The 24,894-nt window shown below is 45.2% G+C and overlaps 2 protein-coding genes across 20 annotated transcripts in view; one reads left to right on the top strand and one right to left on the bottom strand.

Annotated features, from left to right (window-relative positions):
• Positions 1-24,894, top strand: part of NRCAM (neuronal cell adhesion molecule) — a 273,084-nt gene that overhangs the window by 206,324 nt on the left and 41,866 nt on the right. For 15 of the 19 annotated variants that reach the window (XM_073239056.1, XM_073239054.1, XM_073239045.1 and 12 more), the window contains 5 exons: positions 13,603-13,773; positions 14,287-14,343; positions 16,173-16,284; positions 18,929-19,113; positions 20,502-20,633. In XM_073239056.1, coding sequence (XP_073095157.1) covers positions 13,603-13,773; positions 14,287-14,343; positions 16,173-16,284; positions 18,929-19,113; positions 20,502-20,633 — 657 coding nt within the window. The remainder of the gene's footprint in view (positions 1-13,602; positions 13,774-14,286; positions 14,344-16,172; positions 16,285-18,928; positions 19,114-20,501; positions 20,634-24,894) is intronic. The other 4 variants (XM_073239060.1, XM_073239059.1, XM_073239053.1 and 1 more) reach the window with 1 other exon arrangement.
• On the bottom strand, positions 735-24,431 carry LOC140849946 (endogenous retrovirus group FC1 Env polyprotein-like). The gene is made up of 3 exons (XM_073239062.1): positions 24,133-24,431; positions 10,359-10,445; positions 735-3,096 (listed from the first exon to the last, which is right to left on the bottom strand). The coding sequence occupies exon 3, from the start codon at positions 2,920-2,922 to the stop codon at positions 1,240-1,242; it is 1,683 nt and encodes a 560-aa protein (XP_073095163.1). The 5' UTR covers positions 2,923-3,096; positions 10,359-10,445; positions 24,133-24,431; the 3' UTR covers positions 735-1,239.

The following is a 24,894-nucleotide window of genomic DNA, read 5'->3' as shown; positions in this document are numbered from 1 at the left end:
GTGTACAAAATGTTGTAGAGTTGCTCAGGAGAATAAATGCTCATTGGAATAAGTAACAGATCATTTCATTCATTCATTCATTTTTCTTGAGCACCTTCTATGTACCAGGCACCACTCTAAATACACCAAACCAATGTCCTGCTCGCACTGAAGTTATATTCTTTGGACAGGCAATAGATTGGGATGGAGAAGGAAGTGGACAATAAATGTATTTAGAAAATGTGTCAGTAGACAATAAAGTGCTATGAAGAAAAATAAGTAAGACTGAGAGAGCAAGGCAGGCACTAGAATATCTGGGTGGAAAGAGAAACTTGCAAGCCCCTGAGGCAGGAGCAGCCTGGTGTGTGAAAAAGCAACAGGAGGCAGTGTAGTCATACCGAGTGACAGAATAGGTCAAAAAAGCCCAGGGGCTCGATGCAAAGGGCTTTGGGTTTTACTCTGAGAGGAGTAGGGAGACATAAAAGGAGTGACTTCACCTGAAACAAATGGTAATTGCATCGCTTCAGGTCCTGTGCAGGCAATAGAGGGGACAGGTGGGAAGCCTGTCAGGAAGCTACCACTGTAATCCAGGCAGGAGTTAATGGTGACTTGGACTCAAGTAGGGACAGTCAAGTGGGTAAGGAATGATTAGATTCTGGATGTATTCTGAAGGTACATCTCCAGGATTTACTGGGGTCAGGGTGGGGACATTGAAAGGAAAGGAGCGACACACAACAGCAATTTACCGGAGAGTTCCGCTTTATTAGGGAAAGGTGCTGGGATATATAGGATGGGGCATAGGGTGATTGTGGTGTTACTTCTACGGGGCTGGTGGCTGTTGGCTAGGTGCTGGGATTGGGAGGGGGGCGAGAGGTGATTGGGCTTCAGGTGGCGCCGGCGGGAACCGAGGACCCCGAAAAGAAGCCGGAAGTTCGCCATCTTACTGGTGGGGACCCTTCATTCCCCCCTTTCTCCTCTATGGGTTTGTGGACGTTGCTTTCTCTCTGACTGCTTCCTGCTGAACAGGGGCGGAGAAGGGACTGAGGGTTTGAGGATTGGGAGGAAAGGGTTGATAGGACTCCCCACAGTAAGGATGAGTAGATGTGGACTTCTTCAGGTTGGAAATCAATGAAGGTTCCCTGTAACCATAGGTTGAGGACCTGTTGATTCTAATGGTGCCAAGAGGATATGGGTGTCAGGAGCCAGGCGTCTGCGGCTATTGTTTCCAGGAACAGTTTCCAGCGGAGAGAGGGGTCCATCTCAGCATGTGGTGAGGAGGTCACGTGAGGGTGAGGGGTCTTCCGTGGCCAGAAGCTGGTAGTTCCTGAGTAAAAGCTGGTTGAAAGCTTGATTAGAGATTTTCCCGACTTGGGATTTGATGAACTTTATTATACAGGGTAAGAAGAGACAGACAAGAAGAATGACTATTATGGGGCCTGCAATGGGCCAGAGCCAGGTGAGGAGGGGGTTTGTTAGTATTGACGAGAATGGGTTGGAATTGGAAGCAGAGTGGAGGCTGGAGGCAAGGTCAGTGAGTTTGGTGATGTCAGTTTCTACAATGCCGGATTCGTTGATGTAATAGCAGCACTCTTCCTGGAGGAAGACGCAGGTGCCACCCTTCTCGGCTGTAAGCAGATCTAGGGCCCGCCGGTTTTGAAGGGTGACTTTAGCTAGCGAAGTGACTTGTCTTTGGAGAGAGGCTAGGGAATCGGCAGTGGATGCCAGGGCTCCCTCAAGTTTGGCGTCGAGATCTCTAACTGCCCATAGAGAGTGACCCAAGGCTCCTCCTGAAAACCCCACCCCAATGGCTGAGGTGATTAAAGAGATACCGACCATCATGGGAAGGAAAGCAGCCCTTTTTGTGCGCGAGTGCAAGGGAGGTTGGAGCTCAAGGAATTCTGCCATGCTGTAAAGTGTAAGCTGTGGGATTAGGGTGACGAGAATGCAGGGTGTATCGGAGTTGAGAGGCAGTGAGTTGAAAAGGCTGCCATTACACCAAAAGAAGTGTCCCGGTTGTGTAAAAGTCTTAGAGCCGGAGGTAGGGGTGTAGATAGAGAGGCAGTGAAGTGCACTGGAGGGGGGTGGAGTTGGGCCTACACAGTGGTGGATGGTGAGATTATCTGGGTATTCTGGCTCCCATAGGGGTATGTCCGCCAAGGGACGGAGGGGTTGTCCTTCTGCATGGAAGGAGTAGTTGGAAATATTAAGGGGCACGGCGACCAGCAGTGGGCGCTGTAGTGATGCGCACAAGAAACAATTGGCGGTGTTGAGGGTGTGGTTGAGAAAGATGGTGGTGTCTTGAATGAGCTGTAACCAAGAGTAGGAGGGATAAGATGAAGAGGCGCCGTCAAGAGTTTGGATAATGACTTTTTCGGAATGTCTGATATCTGATGCAACTTGAGAGATCTGGGAGCGAGAGGGAACATACTCTCGAGAGATATGAAGGGTACCGTGGGGGGTCGAGGACCCCTTGTAGTAAACTGAGGCTGTTACTCCAGCAGCCCATCGAGAGTCCCAGGGATCTGGGATTGATAAGGAGAATGAGCCGTTGGGATATTTCATGAAACGGTTGGAGGAGTAATACTGTGGGTACTGGAAGTCACCCATGTAGTGAATGGTGCAAGACCAGTAGGGGCATCCCCCGTAGGTGTCTGGCCATCGCCTGCAATAGGCTTGTCTTTGGTCATAGAGGAAGCAGAGGTAGGGAGAATAAAGGTAGCTGTAAATGAATACTTCAGTGGAGGGAGGAAAGTGGAGGTACAAAGGCTCAGAGCAGCCTTTCAGAGGGCAGTCTGATGTGGCAATGAGGGCAGTAACTTTTGTTTGATGCTGTGTGTAAGTCTGCTTGACTTTGAATCGCCATACAAAGGAGGATGGGGCGGCAGGGAAGACAATAGGAATGAGGGAAAAAAGCGAGAGAGCAGTAAAGGAGGAAAAAGTCATGATTCAGGTATGGATGGCAAAGAGGGTGCACGGGAGATGCGGAGCTTCAAGGGATCAGAGGGATGAGGCGTGGTAGAGTAGACAGCGTCTTGGGCTGTGTCCGAAGGACTCTGGATTGTGACTGATGGGTCTTGGGTGTCCAGAGAAGGTGAGTCTTGGGTATTTGGTTTCAACCTGGAGATATGAATCCAAGGGGTGACAGAGTTATCAGGCAGTGAGAGCTTGGCAGCCGAGTGGGTGCAGAGAATAACTGGGTGTGGACCTTCCCATTTCGGGGTGAGAGAGGGCTGATCCTCTGGTGGCTTATAAAACACTAGTTGGCCGGGCTGTAAGACAGGAGGATTTTGGGAGGCGGATGGATCAGGAAGGAGCCAATCTTGATATTTCCACAATTCAGTGCAGAGGAGAGAGAGTAGTGGAAGGGCTATATTGGGAGGAATTGGTCCTTTGTGGGAAGGGAGCCCCGGGGGTAGAATCGGGCGGCCGTACATGATCTCAAAGGGTGACAAGAAGGAAGGTTTCTTTGGGAGGGCTCGAATGCGGAGTAGAGCTAAGGGAAGTAAGCGAACCCAGTCAAGGTGTAGTTCTAGAGATAGTTTGGTCAGGATGTCTTTTAGAGTCCTATTGGCTCTTTCTACTTTTCCTGAAGCTTGTGGTCGATAAGGACAATGTAAATGCCAGGGGAGCGAGAGCGACTTGGAGAGGTTCTGGATAATTTGGGCAGTGAACTCAGGGCCGTTATCTGATTGGAGGGAAGTGGGCATCCCGAACCTAGGAAAGATCTGGGTGAGGAGGATAGAGGCAACTACGGATGCTCGTTTGTTAGTGGTGGGGAAAGCTTCAACCCATCCTGAAAATGTATCTACTAGCACGAGTAGGTATCTGGTACGTCGTACAGGGGGCATGTTAGTGAAGTCTATTTGCCAATCTGCAGCGGGGACATTACCCCTTGCTTGATGAGCCGGGAAGGGTCGGGCTTTGAGGGGGGTATTAGGGTTAGTGCGTTGGCAGATGGTGCACTTGCAGGTGATTTGGTTAAGTAGGGTTTTGTCTTCAGGAGAGAGAGGAAAAAAAGATTGTAAAAAATGGATTAAGGATTGGGGGCTGGGGTGGAACAGGTCATGTAAGAGGCAGAAGAGAGACTCTTTGTCCTGAGAGCAGAGGGCATCTTGTGATAAGGCTAAAACTGCAAGGGCAGACGGATTGTTGCCTGGTGCGTTTTCTGATAGGGCAACTGACCGGGCTACTCTGTCGGCCTTGTTGTTACCTCTTGCAATGGGGGAGTCATCTTTTTGATGTGATTTGCAGTGGACTATGCCTAGTCGGTGTGGGAGTTGTGAAGCCTCTAAAAGTTTAGTAATTAAGGCTGAATTAGTTATGGAATTCCCTTTTGTGGTGAGGAGGCCTCGTTCTTTCCATACTGCCGCGTGGGACAAGAGAATGTGGAATATGTACTTGGAGTCAGTGTACAATGTGAGAGACGTGTCCCGGGCCAGAGTGCAAGCTCTGGTGGCTGCAATGAGTTCAGCCTGCTGATTGGTTGTACCAGGGGGTAGGACTCGTGCTTCAATGACATCTTCGAGGGAGACTACTGCATATCCTGAGTAGTGGATGCCCTCATGTTTAAAGGAGGACCCATCAGTAAACCAGATGAGGTCGGAGTGTGAGAGGGCTCCTTCGGAGATCGTGGAGTGGCATGGAAGGAAGTTGTGAAGGGCTTCTAGGCAATCATGCGAGGGAGTATGAGGAGAGTAGGGCAGAGGAAGAAGAGTGGCCGGATTCAGGGGCGGGCAGGGGAGGAAAGAAATGTTTGGATTTTGGAGGAAAGAGGACAGTAAGGTGAGGAGTCTGGAGGGGGGGAGAGTCTGTAAACTTTTGTAGGTTAAGAGATCTTTTAGGTGATGTGGGGACAGAATGGTAAGTGGCGCTCCGAATGTTAGTTTATGAGCTTCTTTCTGCAAGAGCTGTCCAGCGGCTAATGCCCGTAGGCAGGGGGCCCATCCCCGAACTGTGGGGTCTAATTGCTTGGAGAGATAAGCTACTGGGGCAAAGGATGGGCCATAATATTGGCCTAGGACTCCTAGAGCTTGACTGGACCTCTCATGAATGTATAATGAGAAGGGTTTTGACAAATCAGGGAGATGGAGAGCTGGAGCTTTTACAAGGGCTTGACGGAGCTTAATGAAGGAGTGTCGGGGTGAGGATGATAATGGTTCTTCAGGGGGGCCCTTGCTGAGGTCGTATAGGGGTCTTGCCAACAGGGAGAAGTTAGGGATCCACGCTCTAAAATACCCAGCCAAGCCTAGAAAGGAAAGGATTTCTGTCTTGGTTTTGGGAACGGGCAGGTCAGAGAGGAGTCGTTTTCTGTCTAAGGTAATGGACTTTCTTTGCTGAGACAGAAGGAATCCAAGGTAAGTGACAGAAGGGGAAGAGATTTGAGCTTTGGCAGGGGATACTCGGTAACCTCTGGAAGCTAGAAGGTTAAGTAGAGACGCAGTGTCAAGTTGAGACTGTTCCCACGAGGGACTGCAGAGCAGAAGATCATCTACATATTGTAATAAAGTGGACTCGGGGTGATCATGGTGAAACTGTTTGAGGTCTTGAGCTAGGACTTGTCCAAAAATATGGGGACTATCTCGGAAGCCTTGTGGTAAAACTGTCCAAGTAAGCTGAACAGAATGTCTGGTGTATGGGTCCGTCCAGGTGAAGGCAAAAAAATCTTGGGAGGAGGGGTCTAGGGGAATAGAAAAAAATGCATCCTTGAGATCTAGGACTGAGAAGTGGGATGCAGAAGCAGGGATCTGCGATAAAAGGGTGTATGGATTTGGAACTAAGGGATGGATAGGGACAACGGCTATGTTGATGAGGCGAAGGTCTTGGACAAGGCGGAAAGATCCGTTGTTTTTTTTAACAGCTAATATGGGGGTATTAAATGGGGAGTGAGTGGGTCTGAGGTAGTTTTTGTTTAAGAGATCTTGAATGATGGGTTGGAGGCCTATGAGGGCTGAAGTGGTTAGGGGGTATTGGGCCTGACAGATATACTGAGAGGGGTCACGTAATTTGATAGAGGCAGGGGGACATAGGGCCATGGAGGGGCTTGTAATGTCCCAAACTTTGGGATTTACAGGGTGTATAAGGGCAGAACTGGAGCTTTCATTGGGTAGAGGGGGGTTGTCGGCTATGAGGGCCATCAGAAAGGGAGTACTGGGGGCTGTGGGATTGGATATAGTTATGGAAACGTGGAGGAGGGAAAGGATGTCCCATCCTAGTAAGGGGATGGGACACTGGGGCATAACTAGGAAGGAGTGGGAGAAAGGTATGGGACTGTCTAGGATTGTGCATAAGGGGGGGGGGGTTTTAATGGGAAAATCTGTTTACCTCCTACCCCGACTATAGGAGTAATGGCTGGCGTGGTAGGGCCCCGGTATTCTCGCAAGACTGAGAAGGTGGCTCCTGTATCTAGGAGGAAGGAGATGGGGCGACCGTCTACTGTTAAAGTAACCCTGGGCTCCTGTTTGGTGATGGAAATGGTCGGGCGAGAAGCCCCCGGGCCCCGTCAATCTTCTTCTGCCAGCCCCACTACGGTGGGCTTAGGATGGGGGTTGTTCGTCCAGCCTCCCCTTCGGGTGGTTGGGCAATCAGACCCCCAGTGGCCCTTTTTGTGGCATCTGGGGCATGGGGTGGTAGGAGATCTGGGGGAGGGGCACGCCCTTGACCAATGTCCCTCTTTTCCGCACTTGAAACAAGCTCCTTGGGGGGGCTTATCTGTAGAGGGGCGCCCAGGTTGTGGTTTTATCAGCTGGGCCAACATCTGGAAATTGGCCTGATCAGCTTTTTGTTTACGGCGTTCTTTCTCCTCCTCCCGCTTATGGAAGACTTTAAAGGCCACTGTTAGGATCTCAGTCTGTGGGGTAGCGGGGCCCTGTTCTAACTTTTTGAGTTTAGCTTTAATGTCGGGGTAGCTTTGAGCTAGGAAGTATGTCATAAGGACCTATCTTCCTTCAGGTGTTTCTGGGTCCAGGCTGGTATACTGTAATAGGGCTTGAGTGAGTCTATCTAAGAACTCGGAGGGGGTTTCATCTCTCTTTTGAATTATGTCTTGGAGCTTTTGAAAATTGACTACTTTACGAGCTGCCTTTTTTAGACCTGCTATTAAGCAGGAGGCAAAAATATCTCGAGAGTGGAGACCCACAGCGGTGTTATAATCCCAGTGTGGGTCTTGTTCGGGGACAGCAGTGGGACCAGGGGGACAGGTGGGGTCAGTCCTGTGGGTTTCGGTAGCATGCATTTGGGCGAAGTCCCAAGCTCGTCTACGCTCCTCAGGGAGGAGAGTATTGGCCAGGAGCATGAAGATGTCATGATGCGTGAGGCTGTAAGACTGGAGGGTCCATTGAAACTCCCTGATGTAGGTCGTGGGATCAGTGGAAAAGGAACCTAGGCGTTTCTCTAGTTGGGCTAAATCTCCTAAGGAGAAAGGGACGTGAACACGCAAGATGCCTTCGGCTCCTGCTACTTCCCGGAGCGGGGCGATAATTTTGGGAGGCCCTCGGGACCGAGTCTGAGGGGGACTGAAGGGTTCTGGCTCAGTCTGTGCAGGGGAAACAGGTAATGGGGGCAAAGCCGCGATAATTTTGGGAGGCTCTCGGGACCGAATCTGAGGGGGCAAAGATGGACGAGGCTCTTGGAACTTAGTTAGAGGGGGGCTGAAAGGCTCAGGCTTGATTTGCGGGAGGGGGGAAGGTGAGGGGGACGGAGGAGGAGGTGGTGAGGTGCAGGAGGAGATGGTGGAGGAGGGGGAAGGGAGAGGATGGGAGGCTTCTGCGGGGGTGGAGGCGGCGGCGGCGATAGAGGAAGGGGGAGGGGCTGTTGTAGGAGAAGAAGGGGAAGGGAGAGGATGGGAAGCTTCTGCCGCGGGGAAAGCGGCAGCGGTGGTGGCGGTAGAGGAAGGGGGAGGGGCTGTTGTAGAAGGAGAAGGGGAAGGGAGAGGATGGGAAGCTTCTGCCACGGGGAAAGCGGCAGCGGTGGCGGCGGTAGAGGAAGGGGGAGGGGCTGTTGTAGAAGGAGAAGGGGAAGGGAGAGGATGGGAAGCTTCTGCCGCGGGGAAAGCGGCAGCGGTGGCGGCGGTAGAGAAAGGGGGAGGGGCTGTTGTAGAAGGAGAAGGGGAAGGGAGAGGATGGGAAGCTTCTGCCATGGGGAAAGAGGCAGCAGTGGCGGCGGAGGGTGGAGGGGTTGTAGGAGGGGGAGGGGCTGAAGGGGGAAGTCTGTATGGCGGAGGCTCGTCGGCCGGGTCAAAGGTAATTGAAGAGGGACTGGGAGTGTGTGGAGGGGAGGGAGACGGCTTGCAGGCTAGGAGAACTTGGGGCGGGGAGCAGGTGGTGCAGAGGCTGGGATTTTGAGCTAGGAGACGAAAAGCTTCGATATAGGGAATCTCCTTCCATTTTTTCAGGCGCTGGCAGTAGTTAAAGAGATTGCGAGTGATGTTAGGATCAAGAGTTCCCCCTGCGGGCCATTGGTTGTTATTGTCTAGGGGGTATGTCGGCCAATCTTGGGAGCAATATTTACGGAGAAGTTTTGGTTTTATATCAGGCGTCAGGGAGAGGGTAGCCAGATGCTTAAGCAGGCATTCAAGAGGTGAACTTTCAGGGAGGGATGAGGAGGCTCCCATGGCTAAAGGACAGAGAAGGAGACAAACAGGGGAAGACGAACGGAGATCCTCAGACTGGAGGCAGACCACAAGGAGACAAAATGGCTAAAGGACAGAGAAGGAGACAAACAGGGGAAGACGAACGGGGATCTTCGGACTGGAGGCAGACCACAAGGAGACAAAATGGCTAAAGGACAGAGAAGGAGACAAACAGGGGAAGACGAACGGGGATCCTCGGACTGGAGGCAGACCACAAGGAGACAAAGGGCGTCCCCGATGATCCTTGGTGGTCTGCGGAAACTCGTATACGAGTCGGAATTTCTTGGGAAGTGTGGGTCGTCACCCAAACTTCCCTAAGAAGGCAGAGTGCCGGAGTCACGAGGTACCTAGCGCTAGGCGTTTTCGGCAGGCCGAACGGGTTTCGGCGGACGGAACAGAAGGAGGAGGGAGCGGGAAAAGGAGCGTTCTCATCCGCAAAGGAGTTACCTCATTTATGGCTGTTGGGGGGGGGGCTGAGAGTCTGCTGCAGCTGTGAAGGCCTGAGGTGGGGGTTTATGGCTTTTGGAGGAGGGGCCTGAGGGTCCGCTGCAGCCGTGAGGGCCTGAGGCAGGGATTTATGGCTGTCGGGGGAGGGGCCTGAGGGTCCGCCGCAGCCGTGAAGGCCTGAGGCGGGGAGCGTTCCCTCCTCGTCCCCGAGCGTCAGGGCCTTGCCGGACGATCACGGTCAATGGTACTGCGATAGCTCAGGGAAGAGTGGCCCACCCCGGGGAAGTTTTGCTTAAAAAGTCTCAGCTGAGGTGGGGGTTTATGGCTTTTGGAGGAGGGGCCTGAGGGTCCGCCGCAGCCGTGAAGGCCTGAGGCGGGGAGCGTTCCCTCCTCGTCCCCGAGCATCAGGGCCTTGCCGGACGATCACGGTCAATGGCACTGCAATAGCTCAGGGAAGAGTGGCCCACCCCGGGGGGGGGGGGGGGGGCTTACCTAAAGGCCAGAGAGGAGTGGTGAGTGTGATGAGCCAGCGCCGGAAAAAGAGGACGAGGGCAAGCTGCTGCTGGTGTTGGGGGAAGACGGGGCCCAGTTGGGGTGTCCCGTCTCCCGGGTTTCGGCACCAATGAAAGGAAAGGAGCGACACACAACAGCAATTTACCGGAGAGTTCCGCTTTATTAGGGAAAGGTGCTGGGATATATAGGATGGGGCATAGGGTGATTGTGGTGTTACTTCTACGGGGCTGGTGGCTGTTGGCTAGGTGCTGGGATTGGGAGGGGGGCGAGAGGTGATTGGGCTTCAGGTGGCGCCGGCGGGAACCGAGGACCCCGAAAAGAAGCCGGAAGTTTGCCATCTTACTGGTGGGGACCCTTCAGACATGAGAGAGAGGAACCAAAGATAACCACAAAGTTGAAGACTGAACACCTGGGGAAATGGAATTGCCATTTCCTGAAACAGCAGAAGCCCATAGAAGGGAGGAAATCAAGCTCTTTTGAACATGTTATATTTTCTTCATTCAGTTTTTTTTTAATTACCAACAATACCCAATAATTATTGAGCACTTACTAAGTATGAGTCCTTTTACTAGGACTTATGTGGATCATCTCATCATTTTTTACAATAACCCTATGAGGCACGTCTGATCATTCTCTCCATTTTTCAGATGAGGAAACTGAGGCTTAGAAATGTAGTCATCTATTAGGCAGCTTAGCATCTGTCCACCCCACCCCTCTCCTTGAGGGAATTGTTTGTTGCTCTGCTCTCCCACCCTCCAAGTCCTCCAGTGCTAAAAGATAGGTTAGCATTTACCTTGGTGGAAGTATGTGATTCTGCTTGGAGACTGGGAAGCCAGGCTTCTGGAGGGGAGAGGCTGTAAGACATCCACGTGGAGGCACCCTGTGGGAGGCAGAGCTCGTGAGTCAGAAGGAAAATTCAGGACTCTGATCAGCACTGTGGCAATGTTAGCACAGAGGTGCTCCTCAGAGCCAGGGGCTGGGTGGGGAAACTGAGGGAGAAGAGCACAGCCTGGGATGGAGACCAGGAGCCTCCCAGGGGCTGAGAACTTAGGGAGTAACACAGAAGGAAAAAAGCCATCACTGAAGTAAGGAGAGAATGAAGAGAGAGCAGTGTCCCTGGGACAAGATGCAAAACTGCTCTCAAGTAGACAGAACGCTCTTTCAACTGCTTCCAATAGATCGGGTCACTTCTGACATGGCTGAGAAGTGACCACTGAATTCGGCAACACGGGGGTCACTGTTGACTGTGACAAGAGTCTTTTAGGTAGAATGGTGGGAATGAATGCAAAATATTGGTAGAGGAAATACTCTATTTTCAGTGACATGATTTCCTCTGGAATCAGAGGCTATATGTATTACTACTAAAGGTAAAATTTAACTCTAACAGTTAATTTCCATTTTTGACTCTGTTTGAAAGCACTCAGATAAAGTATCCACAAAGAGATAGAAAATATATACATGAATAAGTGAATGAAACTATTTTTCCCATTATTATATAGCAGCTTTTATAGATTGTGAAAGAATAAGTAACAAATTAAATGTAAATGAGTGGTTCAAATGTGAATGAGTGGTGTAGGGCATTGAGAATAACAGTATCCAAATGTCACTGCCAGAAGGAGAACCAGTATTAGATGGTTGGTTCTTATTCAGAAATAATCACCTTTCCACATAATAAAGAGACATACACATGTAAAGTCTCAGAATCATTTGCATATGTAACGAATCTTTTTTTCCCTATTGCACTGCTGGCTATGTCATTTCCATACATTTCAGGCAGTTGGCAAAACATCTGGACCTTTTCAATAAGCCTTTCAAAGTGCATCTGGAGTATGAGAACAAATTCAGATCTGTATAGCATTCTTCCTGAAAGATAACATTATTGAGTTATTTCTGTCTGCATACATTTTTTTTTTGTGATGTAATGCAAAGGAACTCAATGGGCAAAGTGCTACCAGCCTCATAAATGTTATCAAACCAACAAACCAAGGTCTGCTCTCCCTGCAAGCAATAAAGCCAGACACTGACATCAGAATGTATTGAAAGAAAGAGGGCAGTTGTCACATGGTGCCAGGCAAGGAGAATGGGTGGCTAATGCTCAAGGTCCTGAACTCACCATGCCTTTTAAGCAAGGGTGTTTAAAGGCAAAGAGTTATGGGCAACAGTTGGAGGGCGTTTGATCAGCTGGTGTCCATTCTTCTGATTGGTCAGGGTAAGGGGACAGGGGATTGTTTCAGGAGTCCTAGTCATCAGTCTTCTGACTCTACCGTCTGAGGTCCAGTGTTTGTTGTCAGGAGGTGGCCTATCTGGTAGGGGATGTAAGTTCCTGCAAAATATCTCAAGGATACATGAGTCAAGAGTTTATCTAGGTCTTTGAGGGGGAACTTAGAGTCCTGTGTCTGTTTAGTTTGGTTTCTTAGTTTGAAAACTCCCAGTTTCTGTAATTGTTAACTAACCAGTCTAATTCCCACACTCTGGGTCATGATCAAGAGACCTGGGCTTCTCTTTGTTAATGAGAAGTCTGAGGGGCTTCATCAAAAGGGGGGCTACCTGTGCAGTTGCATAAAGTCCCATTCCTTTTGATGTGATCTGCCAACACCCATCTACAATAAAATACAGCAGGAGAAATGGAGGAGAATAAATGTATGCTTATCTTTAACTCTATTCATTAGGTTAATGTACATCATTTGTCTGAGTTATAGTCAAAACAACCCTTTCCCTAAGGAATGATGGTCTAAAACCACGACTCCACAACCACCAGTGAAACCCCCATCTGGCCCACGAACTTGGCTCACACGGCTAACCAGCATTCGAGCACTGACCACATTTCTCTGCCTTTCCCTGCCCGAGAAGCTGTAGGCTTTTCACCACAATTTTGTATTTTGCAAGATGTTTGAGGCAGAACTGCTTGACTCAGACGGAGAAGTCCTCTGGGCAACGTAGTATCTGGCCTGAGGCAGCTGGGCTGCGTGATTTTTCCTGGGGCTCGTACCTCTCACAGTTACGTCTGGGGAACTGAGTTAGAAGCTTCACGACACATGGTCGCCAGCCACGCGTAAACACACACAGATCAGCAGGGCTTCCTCTCTGAGTATATCTACTTCGAAAATCTTCCCTCCAAGCCCGAGGCTAGATGGTTCCGTAATTGGGCCCGAAGGGAAGTAAATTGTTAAACGTGAAACCGGAGAGTCAGGGTGCTGACAGTACTGGGGTCATTACGGAGCCCCTGTGAAGGTCGGGGCGTGGCTTCAGTGCTACAACCGAAGACAAAGCAGGTGACAGTCTCTGTCCTTCCAGAACTTAAACTCTTGTGCAGGGAGACAGGGGTAACCCATACATATGGCAAGTAAAATATGTTGTAGGTTAGAAGGTGACAAGCCACTCAGTAAAGTAGAGGAGGCAAGGGAGGCTGGGTGCAGGGGCCCCGAGGGGCATATCACAACATTCTTCAACATCATCATTTCACCCTGTGGCTAGTGTCCATGTGTTGCCTGAACCTCCAGTTAGACCACAGCTCCAGCAGGGCGGGGAGCCTGGTATTGCCTGACCCTGCCGTTCCCTCATACGGCCTGGCTCTCAGGTGCCCTCACAGTATTTGTAGGTGCAAATATGTATGTATGTATGTATGTAGGTGCAACTCAAGATACCATTCTTACACACTTCCTTGATGCATTTTCTAAGATAGGTACATATATGCATTTAACAATTATAGACTCATTTAAATATTAGGAAAAGTCCTGCAAACTCTTTATAAAACATTTCTGGTTTACACTTGTTTCACAAAACACTTCCCTGTACAACTCTAAGCACCCCTCTGCCCCCACCCCAGAGAAATTAGGGTGGGGCAGGTACAACAGGAGTTTTGATGCATCATTTTGTTTTGTTTTTTACTGTTAATTGGCTTTTACTCAAGTTTTGTAGAAAAAAAAAAAAACTCAAGTGAAGTTCACAGAACTATTAGCAGGTATATTTATTTTGCTAATTCGGAAAGTAGCCTCTTTATGATGGAATGACCTGGATATCTCTCTGCCTTTCTCCAGCTTTTCAAAGACTTCCACAAAGCGAGAGGGTTTCCCAGGGTCTAAATGGAGACCTGTATTTTTCCAACGTTCTCCCAGAGGATACCCGTGAAGACTATATCTGTTATGCCAGATTTAATCATACTCAAACCATACAGCAGAAGCAGCCTATCTCTGTAAGGGTGATTTCAGGTATGAGTTCAGCTTCCTGAATCTCTCTTTCACTGATATTTACAAATATGCACAAAATGTGTTAACTATAAAATACTACCACCTTTGCAGTAATCTGGTTCATTGATCAGGAAAGTGCCTGTGAATAGTTTACTAAGTATTGGCATATGTGTTTTTTAAAGAGCATGCATATCCTAAAGACTGTATTTTATATTCTTTGCTGTTATCACCATTACTGTTACCAGGATAACTTTTTGAATTTACATGGTATTCTGAACACTTGTGTGTGCTTTATGTGCCACAATGCCTTTAAATGGCAGTCCTGCAGCTCTGCTTATATACTCACATTACTGCTGGGGGTGGCTGAGTGAGTTAAAGTTAGCCTTGTACAACTGTAAAGCACTGTTTTTAGTTGTTAGGAACGGCTCTTGTCAGCATAGCTGTATGCATTTGCTTTATTTGCCCAGTACATTTTTTTTTACAATACCTTCTCCCCTCCTTTTTGCATTCTTCATAATATTCTGTTTATTTCAGTGGATGAATTGAATGACACAATAGCTGCTAATTTGAGTGACACTGAGTTTTATGGTGGTGAGTTATGGTGATTGTAAATGATATTCTCCCCTTCATTGTAGAATTTAGTTCACTAACTTCACCTCCATGGCAATTTAACCTTATTTCTTTATGGAATTCCTAGTTATGTGTTTAATACCACTAGAATAAATGTATGTTTCTAATGAAATTTAGCTGTAAGCTTTCAAACATGTCACTAAAATATTTCCCGTGTCATATGTATAATAATGAAAGTTGTTAGAACTGTTTTCATGTCAAGAACCATTTCACATGATATGGAAAAAAGCTCTCATTTATGTTCAGAATTGTATTTTTCATGTTTTGTCTTGTTCATAAAGTTTTGTCGTAAACTAAATAAGAATTGACAGGGTGCATTAACCTGCTAGAATACTAACTCATCAAAGCCTTAGTAACCTTTAGTGACTGCAGTAAGTGGATTTTAATAGTAGATTGTTCCATTTCCCATCTAATTTCACATGACATCATCAATGCCAGATAGTTAGCAGTAGTAACTAGTTTCTCTTAGTTTTGTTTAAAACCAAGTCACTATCTTCAGCAAAAGTCATCTTTTAAAAAAATAGAGCATTTAACTTCATTCTTTTAAAAAGAAAAGAATTTGATTTCCTTAAGGGAAATGTGGCACTCAAGTATAGAGTCTATCCATGAAAATTATGAAGTCTGGATATGGGGATCCTCCTAATTATCTACAAGGCAGAATTTCTGCCATATTAAATGTTAACCCTTGAGGTGTGATGTAAAAAAAGGTTAAAGTACTATCAATGACCAGAGTAGACATACCACAACTCCTGCCCTATTTTATTTTATTTTTATTTTTATGTGCCCCTGAAAAACATGGGCCTCAAAACCATTCTCAAAGTGAATTCAGAGAAAGCTTCCTCCACAATCTCTAAAATCTTGGGAAAACTCTAATTTCTCTCAAGTAATGCCTGCTCCAGTATTCAGGTTTTTCTTCTGAGAAATGAGTATTCACTTATTACCTTTTCAAACAGTTTTTGTGAGCACCAAATAGATAATGCTTTGAAGTGTTAAAAACTGTAAAGGGCTTATAGGACCTGAAGATACTTTAGGTTTTTCTGAGAGACCATCAAAGGTTATGGCTACATTTAGATGAGGTCTCCATGAAAAAGGAGGTGGCCTGTGTAAATCTCCCACAGAGCTCTGGCTTGAACTCTTTTATTTTTTCATTGAAGAAACCAGTTTCATGTATATTTAACTCGACCATTATTCTTAATTTATGGCACACAATTTTCAAGACCTCTGTCAATAACTGTTTTCTTTTGCTTTGCCTAAACCTCCCAGTTTGGGAGTCTTGACATGCTGGACATCCACCACAGACTTATCTCCATGATTAATCAGTGGAATTGACTAGTATATTGTCCCTAGTGTAAACCAAGATGCCCCTCCCATAGTCACACCTTTGAGAAAAATCTAACATCTTCCAGAAGGTAGACAGTTAATCCTCACTTTGTCCTGAGCACTAATCTTAAGGGATAAATAGCTTGATAACATGATTTTCCTCTGTGTACATTTTGAAAATTTACTAACCCACTAAAAAGTCATTAACAAAACACCCAAATTAAGGAAATGTACAAAAAGAAAACAGTCGTTAAGTCAGTGCTTCTGCAACCAAAATTGTTTAATTCCTGGCTAACTGAGTGAGTGCTGGCTGGCTATTTTTAAGGCAGAGAGTGTATGTGTGGATTTGTAGTTCAACAAACTCTACAATGTTAAATGGTTTTGAAAAGGGATTAGATTTTTAGACAATGAACTCTTTCTAGAAATACGTATTCATAGCTTTTAATGCCTACTGATTCTCTTGTTTACAGCTAAATCAAATAGAGAGAGGCCACCAACATTTTTAACTCCAGAAGGCAATGCAAGTAACAAAGAGGAATTGAGAGGAAATGTCCTTTCACTAGAGTGCATTGCAGAAGGACTGTGAGTTTTCACCTTTCGTCTGATGTACATTTCTTATAAAATCACATCAGGTTGGGATAGAGGCATTAATGTCCTAAGAAGAGCCATTGTCTTTGCTAATTCCATCAAGCATCAAGAAATTTTTGAAAATTATTTCCAAAATAAAAGCCATATGAATTTCTTATTAGTAAAATATTTTGTTAATGTAATAGTGTTCCTCTTGAAATAAGTATCAATAATCACTCTAAGATTGCTATGATTATAATTAGGGTGTATTATTTTATTACTGTTTTGTAACAAACCACCTCAAAACTTAGAGGCTTAGAAGCAATAGTTATTTATCACTGATCATTCTGATCATTTGTCTACGGGTCTGCAGGGAAGTTATGCTATAACTGGCTAGATCAGGCTAATAACGGTTGAGCCTGCTCATGCTTCAGCTAGGAGGCTCAGCTTCACAATTCTGAGGGTCTGCTGCCTACTAGCAAGGCAGCTGAGCACTTGGTCCTGAGTTTTTCTCTTCCCTCTAATAGTCTAGCCCTGGCTTATTTTCCTAACAGAATGGCACATTGCCTCCTAGGGCCTTGCCTCAGAACCTGGCACCCTGTCCCTCCCTCCCACTGCTTCCAACTGGCAAGTCATAAGCCCAGCTTCTTCACACATGTCTCATCTGTGCCCACCTCAAAACTGATGTCACCCTCAGAACCCATGTGCCCCTGACAGGAATTGGGGGAGGGGGGCGGGCCTTGGCTAAATCCAAGAATAATTGTCATGTTAAGTACACATTCGTGGCAAGCTTCTACATAGTCCCTTCATATGCCTGGCACAGGGCAGGTGCTATGGATATGAGCTCGTTTGCTGAAAACATTGAATGGAATTGCAGAAACATGTTGGATTACATGCTGCATCTGGGTGTCCTTGGCCTGGTCACTCAATGGTCTCACATTGTCTTCCAGTCAGCCTCCAGACATAAGACACGTGGAGGCCTCTGCTGGCCATGTCAGGAAATCACACCACACACTATTCAGTTCCTCAAGTAACTGAAATCTTGCAAAACCCCTTTTAAAGACATATGAAGTGTACCTCTTTCTCAACAGAATTAAAAACAAAACACAGAACCCTTACAATGTTCATCATCATGAAGTTAGAAAGCTGTTGAATCTGCCAGCATCCAACTTTGGGGAGTAGATGTATACATTCTTACATTTTAGTGATTCCCCTTCCACAAAAGATCCATTACATAGAAAACTAAAATATGACTAGCATTTGGAAATTGCATAAAACTTATGAAAGAATTTGGAATGTTGTAAAATGAAGATTGGAGCTCTATCACTCACAAACCAATAAGCATAAGACTCACAGAATCAACATATTTCTAATTCTTAACTGCTCAGTGGAGTAGTAAGCCCCAAAACAATTCATGACTTAAAACTTCGATCTCATACTTCTTTCTCCATCTCCCTCTCATCTTCAGACCATAAACATGCAGATTAATCTGACTATAAGGAAACCTCGTAATTTGTACTATCAGATTCCACGTGTGTGTGGTATCTTCAGCTTCTTGAAATGATTTCACGTTTTCAACCTCTTGTATATTCACAGCATGTTTTATTTTAGAAGCTATTTGAGATCAATCAAATATATATGTTCAGTTATTTTTGTTCCACCAAACCAAAAGCAATTTCACATCAACTAATCCCACCTGCATTTCAAATGGCAAATATGGTGACCTTGCTGAAGGCCTGGATCATTATTTACTCATGTTTATCTTCCTAACACACATCTCTGTGCTTGGTCTGTAGTTCAGTGTTTAGTAAATGTTTGTGATTAATGGATTTTTATTTTGCCCTCATGAAAACCCTCTAAAGTCACAAGATCATTATCTCTATTAAGGCAACTTAGGAAACTAAAGCCCAAAGGGGTCAGAGATCCAAGGTCAGAGAGCCACTTAGGGACAGGCCTTTTAACTCTAAGCCTGGGCTCTGCCTTTTCATCATTATCTGTATTTCATAAGCACAGGTGAGAAATGGTGTGAGTAATACATGAGTCTGATCTATTCATATCAATTGGTATAATATTTTTAAATACCTTCAAAATGAAATGAAGGGAAGTGTGCTGTTTCTCTAACCATTTCTTTCACATCATCAGATAGCCTGTTACAAAATTGAAGCCTTCTTCCATTTGATATGGAAATGTGTGTAAAAGTTCATGGGCACAAATATGTATATCAGCTCTCTCTCTGTGCATTGTTAACTCTAGCTGATAACAAATTAGGACTCAATATCGTTAGTTTCATGATAATTCTTTTGATTGACATAGTCATAATAAAATTTTCTCAGAGTGCCTCACCAATCAGAACTTTGAAGAAAATAATGAGGTCCCTTTAGTGAAGTAACTCACGCCAGCACTTTCACTGTGTCATTGAAGTCAGAGTTTATGGTGTGCAATAAGTTAGTATAGTTCTGTGTATGTGACAATGGTAGCTTACAGACTTACCTATATAAGGTTTTGAGCATTATTTATAAATGTGTGATGCTACTTAAAATATCTGTTTATTTCTCATGATTGTAGTATAAAGAATTTGTTACAAATCTGCAGGCAAATCCACCCTCTAAAGCAGCTAGGTGAACTTCTTTTTTGTAACATCATTTATTTATTTTATCAGGCCTACCCCAATTATTTATTGGATAAAAGAAGATGGAACACTACCCATCAACCGGACATTTTATAGGAACTTTAAGAAAACTCTGCAGATCATTCAGGTTTCAGAAGCCGACTCTGGAAATTACCAATGTATAGCAAAAAATGCGTTAGGAGCCATCCATCATACCATTTCTGTCACAGTTAAAGGTAAGCCATGGTTTCAAATGTACTGCTCTTGCCTTCGTAAAAGGCTTTAAATCTCCAATTAAATGTGTCTTTGATATATTCTTCAATAATAAGAAGTGTAAATTTATATCAACACTTATGGTACCTTAAATATCTTTTCTATTTATAGTGCATCTAAATCAGGTTAAAAATATGCTCCCCCAGATCTTCCTTACAGAAGAATTCCAGTTAATAAATGTAGAAAGAATGAGGGAAGTAGAAAATCAACATTAGAATCCCACAACTATAACTGCTGCTGGCAAAAGCCAGTGATGAATGTTAAAACTAGTGGATGAAACTTTAAAGAGAAATTTGTATAGCCTAAAATACTTCTTCTCCCAAACCCACCCTCCCAAAAAAATGCGTTACTGAGGCATTTTTAACCTATGCTCACAAATTCTTTATACTCCTCCCTTAAGGAAATGGAGCTTAATTTCCCTACTCTTGAGTGTAGACTGTACACAGTGACTCACTGCTAATGAATAGAGTACGGAATGCAGGAAATAGTAACTTTACAGTGGAGAAATCGCCTACACCAAGTGGTCAAGATTAACATAACCAGTAATAAGTCATGTCGGTATCAGGCACTCCCTGAAATAATGTCATTAGAAGAGTCTGTCACCCAAAACTGCAGTGTCATGAGAAAATATCAGACCAACCCAAGTTGAAAGTCATTCTACAGAAGAGTTGATCAGTACTCTTGACTGATCAAGGTCATGAGAGATGAGAAAGACCAAGGAACTGTCAGATTGGAGGAAACTGAGTAAGGACACATGATCAGTAAATGCAATGTGGTGTCCAACAAGACATCAGTGGGAAAACCGGGGGCATCCTAAAAAAGAAAGTAACTTAATGATATTGTACCGATGTTAGTTTCTTGTTTGACAACTGTACCATGGTTATGTAAGAGGTTAACATTAGAGAGAGCTGGGCAAAGGCCTTATGGAAACCTCTATACTAACTGCAACTTATGCAAAGTTTTAAAAATTGTGTCTTAATTTTATAATTATATGTATTTTACAGGGATAAGAATTCAAATTCATGTTTCATGACCCTATCTGAACCTGTAAATTGCTGTACACCCTTAGATAAATCTGTCACCTCTATGATGTCTGATCAAAGTAAAATAAGATATTTGTATCAAAAGGGTCTAGAAATAATGCATAGATGTCAGTGAATCGCTTTCAACATTCTTTTGAAAATCTGAAGTGTTCTTTGAAGCATCATTTAGAAATTTATTCACTAAAAAATTAAAGTAACAAATGTTTTGCACAACACTTATTTTTATCATTAAAACAGCACAATATGTTAAATTTGCTAGAATATTTATTTGATTCAGATTTCTGTGTTTTTTCCCTTCTCCAATGAAGCGGCTCCATACTGGATCGTGGTACCTCAGAATCTTGTGCTCTCTCCAGGAGAGGATGGGACCCTGATCTGCAGAGCCAATGGAAACCCTAAACCCAGAATTAGCTGGTTATCCAATGGAGTCCCAATAGAAAGTAGGTTTCCTTGATTGGCTCCTTTGCAGTATATTTTCAGAGCATAGTTACATCTCAACAGGGAGCAAATGATGAAATAATAGGTTAAAGAAGTAAGCCATATATGTTAAACAGAGGCACCAATTATCTTTAGATTTTTATTTTATTACCTTTAGATGTTTCTTTTTTTTATTAAGATGTCATTGATATACAATCTTATGAAGGTTTCACATGAGCAACATTGTGGTTACTGCATTCACCCATGTTATCAATGCCTCCCCACACACCCCTTTGCAGTCACTGTCCATCAGCGTAGTAAGATGCTATAGTCACTACTTGTCTTCTCCATGCTATACTGCCTTCCCCAGTGACTCTTCCTACATTGTGTGTGTTAATCATAATGCCCCTTAATCCCCTTCTCCCTCCCTCTTCACCCACCTTCCCCACCCCTTTCTCATTGGTAACCACAAGTCCCTTCTTGGAGTCTACGAGTCTGCTGCTGTTTTGTTCCTTCAGTTTTGCTTTGTTGTTATACTCCACAAATGAATGAAATCATTTGGCACTTGTCTTTCTCCACCTGGCTTATTTCACTGAGCATAATACCCTCCAGCTTCATCCATGTTGTTGCAAATGGTAGGATTTTTCTTCTTGTTATGGATGAATAATATTCCATTGTGTATATGTACCACATCTTCTTTATCCATTCATCTACTGATGGACACTTAGGTTGCTTCCATATCTTGGCTATTGTAAATAGTGCTGCGATAAACATAGGGGTGCATATGTCTTTTTGAATCTGGGATCGTTTTCTTCCAGTAAATTCCTAGGAGTGCAACTGCTGGGTCAAATTGTATTTCTATTTCTAGTTTGTGGAGGAATCTCCATATTGCTTTCCACAATGGTTGAACTAATTATCTTTAGATATTTCTTATGACCAAATAGTTTGTGCTATTAACAGAATGGTATGTGTGGATTAGGACTTGGCAATATTTCCTGTTTGTCACATGGATCATAGAAGGAAAGGCAGGGTCAGAAATAAACATCACTGAAAAGGTTAGATGATCTTCTTTCTTCAAAATGTCAAGTGGTTTGTGGAAACATCCTAGGAGTCTGAGGAGATGGGCGGGGAGGCCAGGAACAGCCAGTGGATATGACAAGAATAAAACATAGCTGTCATAATTTAGAATTTTCGTTCCTAATACAGCCCAGATGTTCCCAACTCCTCAGTCTGCAGAGGTCAGCCCCCATTTAATACCCAAAGAGAAACATATCCTCTGACCCCAGTCCTATGCAGGCCACTCAGTCTTTGACCAGTTTTCCCTTCCTGAGTATTGCTGAGATCATCTTTGAGCAATACTTCACACAGTCCTAGCTGCTGCTTGTCACCTCTTCGGCCACCTTCCCTGTGCTCTTCCTCGGCCAGCTTCTCCTGGCTGAACCAGCCTATTGTGAATGCGGCCGCAGGCCCTTCCATTAATCTTGTGAATCACAGCGAAGAACACTTTCAAAAAACTTGGTTAAAGGTTTGAGGATAATAGAAGGGAATTACAGCAAATACAAACAACTAAAAAGGGATATTGCATGTCCCTGCTCCCGATTCCTAAGCCAGAACTGCCCACAGAGCCCGCAAGCTCTCCTTCTTCTCAACCCCGCCCACCACCAACTGCTGCCCCCGAAGAGAGTCTCAAACATTTTGGCCTTCTTGGAGTCCAGATCTTCTCTTAGACCCTGAGAGAGAAAATCAATTTCTGTTTAAAACCCGTCCTGTTTACCTCCCCATTAACAGCATAATAATCCTCAAACATGTTCTTTATTCACAAGAGAGACCACCTTCAGGCTTACGATGTGAAGCATCTCAGCTCCCCATTGCCTCCAAGCCAGAATTAAAAATCAGTTCTACTTTTACATAACCATAAGTGCATTACACTGCTTTTCCTGCAACCATCCACCCTAAGGCAGATCTGAAAAACACTGGCAGGTTTTACATGGCACCAGTCCCTGTTGCTCACTATCACAGTCTTGTAACTGTGGGCCTGGACTGCAGAAGAGCACCCTGTTTGGTGTTTATCAGTATGTGCTACACATGCCACACAGCAGTTACCAGAGACTAAGACAGCCTGCGTTTCCTGTAAAGGGAAGTGTGTTCTCACGAGAATACGGAGTCTACAGAAGCCAGCCAATGGGGTTCGGTATTTCCATCCCAACTGTAGGCATGGTCAAGATCAGGAAGAACTGTGGAAGAAACTTTGTGGTTGTGCATTCGGAAGCTATTGCTACCCCAAAGGCATATGAGTGAAAACAGAAAAAGTAGGAGAAAGCCCAGAACTAAAAAAGAAGTTTTATGATACGGGCTCTGATTTCCTTAGGAATGCGTACAGAATGGCAGTACTAGACGGTGCTTGCCCAGCACTTCGGCTCGCCTCAGAGGCTGGGTGGAAGGTTCAAGCATCAGGGCTGTAGTCTCTAAAGTCTTCCCAAAGCTCTGTTACTTTATAAAGTTTAAACTTCCTTGAAGCAAAACACAAACTGTATGAAATACTGAATTTTCCCAAAAGCACCTAAAATATTTTTTTTTAATCTACAGAAGTCAGGTAAAAGGACACAGCTGCAGAGAGCTGGTGCCAAAAGAGCACTTTGATTTTCTGGTGTGACCTGCAGTGCCTGGGAGGGTGTGGAAGTAGAACCCTGGACCAGAAGAGACAGTCCGAGGCTAAGGCCCTGGACAGTGATCCCTGCACGTGTCCTGGAAGGCATCTGGAGAGCCTAACACCCACAGATCTTTAATTGTGCCCCAGATGAATTGTAGTAGATCTCAGATTCTTCTGCATGGAGCATGTGTAAAATAGCACTGCTGTCATGTTAAAAGGTCTCTTTTTGCTAAGAGATGAGGAGGGGAAGGAATGAAGGAATAAATATGAACAGGAGAACTCCTGCTACAATGACATATTTTGCTGACATTGGAGGGAGAGATCGAAAGCCAGTAACCTGTGATAAGTAGTTAGGGGAACGGAGGCACGGCCCAGGATGTTCCCAAGATTCCACCAAGGTGTATTCTTCCTTTTCTGAAAAGTGAAGGGCTCATCTGGCATTCCTTTCATAGGGGGTGAAATAAGTACATGAAGAGAAAAAGTAGTCTCTTCACCCAAAGATTTGTTCTACATTATGCCCAAATGTTCAGATTTCAGGAGATGTTTACACAGGAGACTGACAGAAAAGCTGAGCATTGATCTCATGTTAAACAAACCATTAAATGCTCCAGTCTCTGGTTTCTCATCTCCAAAGTGCATATACTATCTCGTTAACCTATTTCATAAGGTTCTTTTTAAAATAAAATTATGCAATAGATACACAGATATTTTAAAAACTGATAGTACTCTCTGCATGTCAGGGGGTACTAACTAACCATTATGATTCTATTATCTAAATGTTGGGAGCATTTATGGTTTTGGCCACCATGTCAGGAGAATTAGAATAAAAGAAAGTCCCGTTGAAAGGCTCTCACCCCAGGTCTGCACCTTACCTTTGGGGCTTTAATTTGTACGTGGTGTTCTGCCCAGAGTTTCAGGTCCCGGGGGTGAATAGACAAGTCCACAGCCAGCAGTGCAAAGGCAGAGAGGAATTTTATTGCTAGCTTGAGCTAGGGTCCCAGTCGCATCCGGCGCAGCGGAGCCTTGAACAGGACCCCAACCCTTGTTTTCAGCATCTTTATATAGGGTCGGGTTACATAAGGCGTTTAGCAGCACTCGCGCAGGTGGTTCTTGCTCGTTTCTGGGTGACCTACTTTACTTAGGGGTGGCAGTACTTGATTGGCTGGGGTGAAGGGGCTTTCTTGACCTGGGTTCTATCTTAGCTTCTGCGGTTTTCCTGTTTGCTCGCTTTGCTCGGGTAGAATTTTCCAGCCTGGGGTCGTGCATGCTCTGACAGCTTAGAGATTCTCTCGGCCTCGTCTCTGTGTCTCAGAGATTCTCTCGGCCTCATCTCTACATCTCAGAGATTCTCTCAGCCTCGTCTCTACAGTAGTAATTTGATACTGTTGAATTTCCTTCTCCAGTGTTCATTTATAGCAGATGAAGTTGGTTAGTCCCAGAACTAATTATTATTCCTTTGGATAATTTGGGTTTGGATGCCGGAGTTACTCCCTCCCAGTAGCCAGCACACAGAGTCCAAAGGCTTCAAGTATTTCTGCAGTAGTGGTTTTATTCCTCCATTGGCCCAGTACCAACTGAGCCTCCGTATGTCACTATGACAGTTCCTGGGTTTGTTCATGTTTCTCTAGCAAGTG

The sequence above is a fragment of the Manis javanica genome, chromosome 6, assembly GCF_040802235.1.
Source record: "Manis javanica isolate MJ-LG chromosome 6, MJ_LKY, whole genome shotgun sequence".
NCBI classification, from domain to species: Eukaryota; Metazoa; Chordata; class Mammalia; order Pholidota; family Manidae; genus Manis; species Manis javanica.
The sequence above is the reverse complement of the archived record's forward strand: the minus strand, read 5'-3'. Positions and strand labels throughout refer to the sequence as shown.

Bases quoted from the DNA above. Each gene is read 5' to 3' on its own strand.
- LOC140849946 (XM_073239062.1), bottom strand. From the start codon at position 2,922: ATGACTTTTTCCTCCTTTACTGCTCTCTCGCTTTTTTCCCTCATTCCT.